The sequence below is a fragment of the Eriocheir sinensis genome, chromosome 29, assembly GCF_024679095.1.
Source record: "Eriocheir sinensis breed Jianghai 21 chromosome 29, ASM2467909v1, whole genome shotgun sequence".
NCBI lineage: Eukaryota > Metazoa > Arthropoda > Malacostraca > Decapoda > Varunidae > Eriocheir > Eriocheir sinensis.
This window is the reverse complement of record NC_066537.1, coordinates 14,665,445-14,672,869: the sequence shown is the minus strand read 5'-3', so window position 1 is coordinate 14,672,869 and position 7,425 is coordinate 14,665,445. Positions and strand designations below refer to the sequence as shown.

Here is a 7,425-nt window from a genome sequence, read left to right as displayed (position 1 = left end):
TAATAATAATAATAATAATAATAATAATAATAATAATAATAATAAACAACTAGTCTTTTTCTTCCTCTTCCTCTTTTCTTACATTCTTTTTCTCGTCTTCTCCCTCCTCCTCCTCCTCCTCCTCCTCCTCCTCTCACCTACGCACGTAAATCATATAAGTTATTACTCTCTCTCTCTCTCTCTCTCTCTCTCTCTCTCTCTCTCTCTCTCTCTCTCTCTCTCTCTCTCTCTCTCTCTCTCTCTCTCTCTCTCTCTCTCTCTCTCTCTCTCTCTCGTCCGCCTCATGCCTGTACCTATTTGTGTGTGTGTGTGTGTGTGTGTGTGTGTGTGTGTGTGTGTGTGTGTGTGTGTGTGTGTGTGTACCTGAGGGCTGTACACCTGAGTCTCGTCTAATTAACCTTTTATAACTGGTTGGTGCCTGTCTCTTACCGGGCTGACCCCTCCCTCCTCTGATCTAGTTACCTCCTCCTCCTCCTCCTCCTCCTCCTCCTCCTCCTCCTCCTCCTCCTCCTCCTTCTCCTCCCCCTCCTCGTCCTCCAAGTTTCCTTTTGCTACTCCTTCACCTTTTCTTATTAAACATTTCTCCTCCTCTCCCTCCTCCTCCTCCTCCTCCTCCTCCTCCTCCTCCTCCTCCTCCTCCTCCTCCTCCTCCTGCTCCTGCTCCTCCACCCTCCTCCTCCTCCTCCTCCCCCCACTCACACAGTCAATAACCCCACCAAATTCTCCTCCTCCTCCATTATTCTCCTTTTTCTCTTCTTCTTCTCCTCCTCCTTTACTATCCTCCTCTTTCCATCCTCCTTCTCCTCCTCCTCTCCCTCACTTTTCTCACCAATTTCTCCTCCTCCTCCGTTAGTCTTCTTTTTCTCTTCTCCTTCCATTTCTCCTTCACTATTCTCCTCTTTCTTTCCTCCTTCCACTCCTTCCTTCACGTTTCTCGCCAAATTCTCCTCCTCCAATATTCTCCTCTTCTCCTTCTCCTCCTTCATTATTCTTCTCTTTCTTCCCTCTTTTTCCTCCTCCTCTTCCTCACCTTTCCTCATTATCAGGTGTTTTCCAGGTGACCACGCGTCTATGCACCTGTCTCCCTCCTGTCTTCCCCACCTGTCTCATCTCCCTCCTCCGCCAACTCATCTCCTCTGTCTGTCTTATTGTTGTTGTTGTTGTTTTGTTGTTGTCGTTACTTCTTTATTATTATTATCACTATTATTATTATTATTATTATTATTATTATTATTATTATTATTATTATTATTTGCGAGGAAAGCTGATTCGTTTTTGTTTTTTTGTATATGTTGTTATCTCTTCTCCTCCTCCTCCTCTTCCTTCTCTTCCTCCTCCTCATTTTTTGCTTATTCACATTCTCCTTCTTTTTCTCCTCCTGGTCCTCCTCCTCCTCCACCTCCTCTTTTTGCATTATTCTTCTCTCGTCCCGCTCATTCACACACACACACACACACACACACACACACACACACACACACACCATCAATTATCGCTAAATCACTTGCCTACTCGCACATTTTTGTCTCCTCCTCCTCCTCCTCTTCCTCCTCCTCCACTCAATCCTTATTCAACATCATATCTCTTCTACTTTGTCGTCATTTTCCTCTTCTTCCACCTCCTCTTCCATCTCCCCAACCTTCTCGAACTTCTATCTCTTCCTCATTCTTACTCTTCACCTCCTCCACCTCCTTCTCCTCCTCCAGCTTCTCCACTACCATTACCGAACACACACACACACACACACACACACGTATACCACCACCACCACCGCCGCCGCCTCACCCAGCCCCCAGCCAGTCACTCGCACACTCAGTTAGAATTGAGACGCGGTGAGGGACGGACGTACAACCCTCCCGCTCCTGGCTCCTTCACTGGGGGCCCACGCACGCCACAACCCACGCTGCCCCCACGCCTTCCTGTGCCTTCCCGCGACCGAGTGTCCACCGGTTCGACCCCCAGAACTGTATACACAACACCCACACCACTGTCACCACTACTACTGAAGGATTTTGTGATCTTTTGTGGATTCTGCAAAAGTGGTGACCCGCTGTGATACCTGTACACCTGGATGTTCCTTCGTGTACGTGTGTGTGTACCTGTGTGATTTATGAACGTGCACACTCACCTGAGGAAACCGTACATCTGTGTGTGTGTGTGTGTGTGTGTGTGCATGTTCTCTAAAAGTGTGCAAAGAACGAGAACAAACACGTGAATTCAGATCCTCGAAACCTAACACAAACTGAACTTCTTACATTTATCATCATTATTATACCGTGTCATTATAATTATTCTACGTCCGTCCATTCATCCGTCTGCATTATATCGAAAACTTAGTGACTGGACGAGTGGATGAGTGACAGTAAAGGTAGAAGCGAGTCGCCTGTGCAGCGGATGACGGCCCAGGTACACAGCCGGACAGGTGTGAAAAGTTAATCAAGGTGTGAACTATCGCCAGACTGCTCTCACTAACCTGTCCGCCGCCGCCGCCGCGCTAAACTAAGAAAGAAGGGAAGAGAAGAAAGGACGTAAAGAAGAGAAGACAGAAAAGGAGATAAAACACTGAAGGACGTAAGGAGGAAAAAGTTAAACAAAATAAGACAAAAAAGGAAAGAAAAACTAGAACATAAATTAAAAGGAAAGAAACACAAATTAAAAAATAACCAAAACATAAACAGACGAAACAAACTAAAACGTGAGTGTGTGAGTGTGTCTGTGTGTGGAAGTCTGTGTGTGTAGGTGTCTGTGTGCGTGTCCCAGCCGCTTCCAGCCGCCCCCCGTGGCCCCCCATGTGGAGTGCAGCGCCCCCTGTGGAGTATGCCCGGCCCTAGCCACGACAGGACCTTCCACGGGGCGCGCCGCTCCCCTGCATCTGCCCGGCACTAACCACGGCAAGGAAAGATGAGGTGAGGATGAGGGGTGAGGTGGTGGTGTTGTGGGGGTGATGATGTGGTGGTGTTGTGGGGGTGGTGGTGGTTGTGGTGAGGCTTATGTTTGTTTAGTGGTGGTGGTGGTGATGATAGTGATGACGATGGGGTTATGTTGGGAGGTTTGTGTAGTGGTGGTGGTGGTGGTGGTAATGGTGGTGGTGGTGTGGTCAGGTATGTGCGGTGGTGATGGTGATGATGGGGAGGTTTGTGCTGTGGTGGTGATGGTGATGGTGATGACGCTGGTCGTGTGGTGGTGTTACTGGTGTTATGGGTGGTGGTGGTGGTGGTGGTGGTGTTGGGATGGTGTTGGAGGTGTTTTGATGAAAGGAGAGGATGATGATGATGATGATATGGATCTGGTGATGATGTGGGGGTCTGATATTGATGATGGTGGTGGTGATGGCTATTATTATTATTATTATTATTATTATTATTATTATTATTATTACTATCACTGCTTTTATTATTATTATTATTATTATTATTATTATTATTATTATTATTATTGTATCTATGTAATCGTTAACTTTTATCTTTTTTTCCATCATATTTGAGAACTGTTTATAACGCGCAAAAATAAGTTTACTCTCAACACACACACACACACACACACACACACACACACACACACACACACACACACACACACACACAAAAGAATGAATGAATGAATGAATGAATGATGCTAAACGGAAACGAGATGATGATGATGCGATTCTCTCTCTCTCTCTCTCTCTCTCTCTCTCTCTCTCTCTCTCTCTCTCTCTCTCTCTCTCTCTCTCTCTCTCTCTCTCTCTCTCTCTCCCTTCCTTCCACCTATTTTTATTCCTTCCTCTTCCGTTTTCTTCCTCCCTTCCTTCCCTCACCTCTTATTCCATCGTTTCTCCTTCCCTCCTTCCTTTCCTCCCTTCTTTCTCTCTCCTGATTCCCTCTAAACACTCCTTTCCTCCCTACCTTCCTTCCTTTCTCCCTCTTTCCTCCCTTGCTTTCTTCATTTCTTCTTCCCTCCCTTCCTATTCCCTCCATACACTACTTCCTTCCCTCCCCTCTTCTCTCCCTCCTTTCCTCCCTTCCTCTCTAAGCAAGGAGGCAGCTAAGATAATATTAGGGTTAGAGGAAGGAAATCTCTCCCTTTTTCTCTCCTTCCCTCCCTTCATCCTTCCTGCCCCTCCTCATCCGTCTCCCCCGCGCGAGGAAAGGAGGGAACGAGGGAGGAAAGGGAGAGATAATCTACAAAACAACTAAGAACACACGAATGCATCATATCTTCCTCCTCCTCCTCCTCCTCCTCCTCCTCCTCCTCCTCCTCCTCTTTTTCTTTCTCTTTTCTGTCTCAGCTCGAAAGTCTGAGATAAGCTTAAAGTTTCAAACACACACACACACACACACACACACACACACACACACACACACAACTCATTCAAACACGCACGTCTCTCTCTCTCTCTCTCTCTCTCTCTCTCTCTCTCTCTCTCTCTCTCTCTCTCTCTCTCTCTCTCTCTCTCTCTCTCTCTCTCTCTCTCTCACGTAAGCATGACTACAGATGATGGGGAAAAGAAAGCTAAGAGAGAAGGAGGAGGAAGAGGAGGAGGAGGAGGAGGAAAAATAAGAGGAGACAGAGGAAGAATATTTAATAAGAAAAATTGAAATAGAAAGAAAAAAAACAATATATGAGATTTGAATGTATTTTAGCTAGATTTACTGTGTGTGTGTGTGTGTGTGTGTGTGTGTGTGTGTGTGTGTGTGTGTGGGTGTGAGGGTGTACGCGTTGGTTTTCCTGTTTCGCACTAAATCTCGCAAAACACACACACACACACACACACACACACACACACACACACACACACACACACACGGAACTTCATCACCATAATAAATATAACAAAAATTAATGAGACCTATAAATACGTAACTCTCTCTCTCTCTCTCTCTCTCTCTCTCTCTCTCTCTCTCTCTCTCTCTCTCTCTCTCTCTCTCTCTCCCAGGTCATTAGGCCCACCTGGCTAATACCCGCGCTAATTAAGGCCAGGTGAGCGACAATCTTCTTTTTATTTATACATTCAATTATTTATCGGCGGGCGGAGCGCGGCGCCATAAAGTGGGTATCGCGATCCTATCTCGGCGGTTGTTTATTGTTTATTCCGTTGTTTATTGCGATGTTAATTATTCCAAGGTACAGAATCATACATTCATTATTTAGTCTTTGCTGATATTTATAGCATTACTTTATACAATCTTACTATTTTCCCAACACTGTTACTACTACTATGACTCCTATTACTACTAATCCTACTACTACTACTACTACTACTACTACTACTACTACTACTACTACTACTACTAATAATAATAATAATAATAATAATAATATGAAAATTACGGTACAAGTAATCATTTAAGTACATGAAAGAAATACACACACACACACACACACACACACACACACACACACACACACACACGTCTTAGTAATCATCGCGCACGCACATCGCCGTTATGGTTTGTGTGTGTGTGTGTGTCATTCACTATGACCGGAAGCAAGTCATGTCAGTATTGTGTGTGTGTGTGTGTGTGTGTGTGTGTGTGTGTGTTTTCCTGTGTGTGTGTGTGTGTGTGTGTGTGTGTGTGTGTGTGTGTGTTTTCCTGTGTGTGTGGAATACATATTATCATAAAAACAAATTCTTAAATCCTTAAAACAAGAAATATTATTCATATTCAACCATACGTTTATTACCACTTCTCCTCCTCCTTGAAACACTACCTTAACACTACCTTTTTTACTGGAATACCGTGAGCAGTACCTGGCTGGGAAAGAGATGGGGGATAGGGAAGTGCAGTCACCGTGGAAACATACCTGTGAAGAAAAGAGAAAATTATGTTGGTAAAATGTAGGGCTAGGTATTTCAGAGAGAGAGAGAGAGAGAGAGAGAGAGAGAGAGCGCAGGTGACTTAATTAAGCAGCCGGAGAGGTTACCTGGCTGATCAACGTAGATTTACCTTAAAAGGAGATGATTTCTGGAGGTGGTGGTGGTAGCGGTGATGATAATGGTGGTGACTAGCGGTGGTGAAGGTAGGTTGGTGAGTGGTGGTGGTGGTGGTGGTACTGATGAAGATAGTAACCACTCCTTTTCTAGCGGCAATAATAGTAGTAGTAGTAATAGTAGTAGTAGTAGAAGCAGTAGTAGAAGCAGTAGTAGTAGTAGTAGTAGTAGTAGTGGAAGTGTTGGTGTGGATTATGGTAGTGATGGTGTTGATGATGATGGGGGTGGAGGATGTGGTGGTGGTGCTGAGGAAGGGGAAGAGGGGAATGGCAGGGAGGGGAAAACAGCTGAATGGCATGGTGGTGGTGGTGGTGGTGGTGACCGGAAGTTAGTCTGGGTGTGAACTGTATTTGATAACAAGAAAGAGAGGGAGGAGGGGGGAGTAGGAGGAAGAGGAGGGGGGAGGAGGAGGAAGAATAGGGGGGAGGAGGAGGAGGAGGAAGGTGAAGTGTCCAGTCAAAATTCCTTCTCTAGATTATTACCATTCCTCCTCCTCCTCCTCCTCCTCCTCCTCCTCCTGCTCCTCATTCTTCCCTATTACCTCATTCCTCACACACACACACACACACACACACACACACACACACACACACACACACACACACACACACATTATATATCTTTCTTTCGTCACTTCTCTCCATCTCTTCTTTCCTCCCCTACATTCCTCCCTTCTCCCCTACCCCCTTCCCTCCCTCCCTCCCCGTCCACCCAATTTTATCTACCATCTGCACACACACACACGAGAGAGAGAGAGAGAGAGAGAGAGAGCGAGAGAGAGAGATAACTATTTTCCCTCAATCTTATGCAATTCTTTCCTCACCTCTTCCTCCTCCTCTACCACACCTTTCCCTCCTTTCCTCCCTCCCCCTCTTCCTTCCCTCCTTTCCTCCTCCATTACCCAAACAACATTCTCACGACCCTCCCTCCCTCCCTCCCCCCTCTTCATTTCCCTCTTTCCACACAAGACCACACACACACACACACACACACACACACACACACACACACACACACACACAGATCACTATAAACCTCACTTGTTGTACTTTGTTAATTAGTTAGGAGAAACAAAAGAAGGAGGACGAGGAGCAGGAAAAAGAAGAAAATGAGAATGAGGAAGGAGGAAGAAGAGGAAATAAGATAAACAGAAGCATATAAAGGAAAACAACAATTAAATGAAAATGAGAAACAGATAATAAGAGAAAAAAAAAAAGATATAACAAGGAGACTAAAATAGACGCGAAAAATAAGAAAAACTCGTGAGATTTTTAAGAGCAAACTTGAATTTAAGTGTTTGTGAAGAGGAGGACGAGGAGGAGGAAAAAGAGAAAGAGAAGAGGAGAAAAGTGGAGAAGAGCAAAGTAGATTTTAGAGATATTTAATCCCTGAGGAGAAAGGGATCAAGGAGTGTTTTGATAAAGAGGAGGAGGAGGAGAAAAGAAGATGGTGAT

At 45.2% G+C, this 7,425-nt stretch overlaps 1 protein-coding gene across 1 annotated transcript in view; it reads left to right on the top strand.

Moving 5' to 3' along the window:
- Positions 1 to 1,806: 1,806 nt before the first annotated feature.
- LOC127005102 (sterile alpha motif domain-containing protein 1-like) overlaps positions 1,807 to 7,425 on the top strand; it is a 17,320-nt gene continuing 11,701 nt past the window's right edge. The window contains exon 1 of the mRNA XM_050873662.1: positions 1,807 to 2,906. Coding sequence (XP_050729619.1) covers positions 2,902 to 2,906 — 5 coding nt within the window. The 5' untranslated portion in view covers positions 1,807 to 2,901. The remainder of the gene's footprint in view (positions 2,907 to 7,425) is intronic.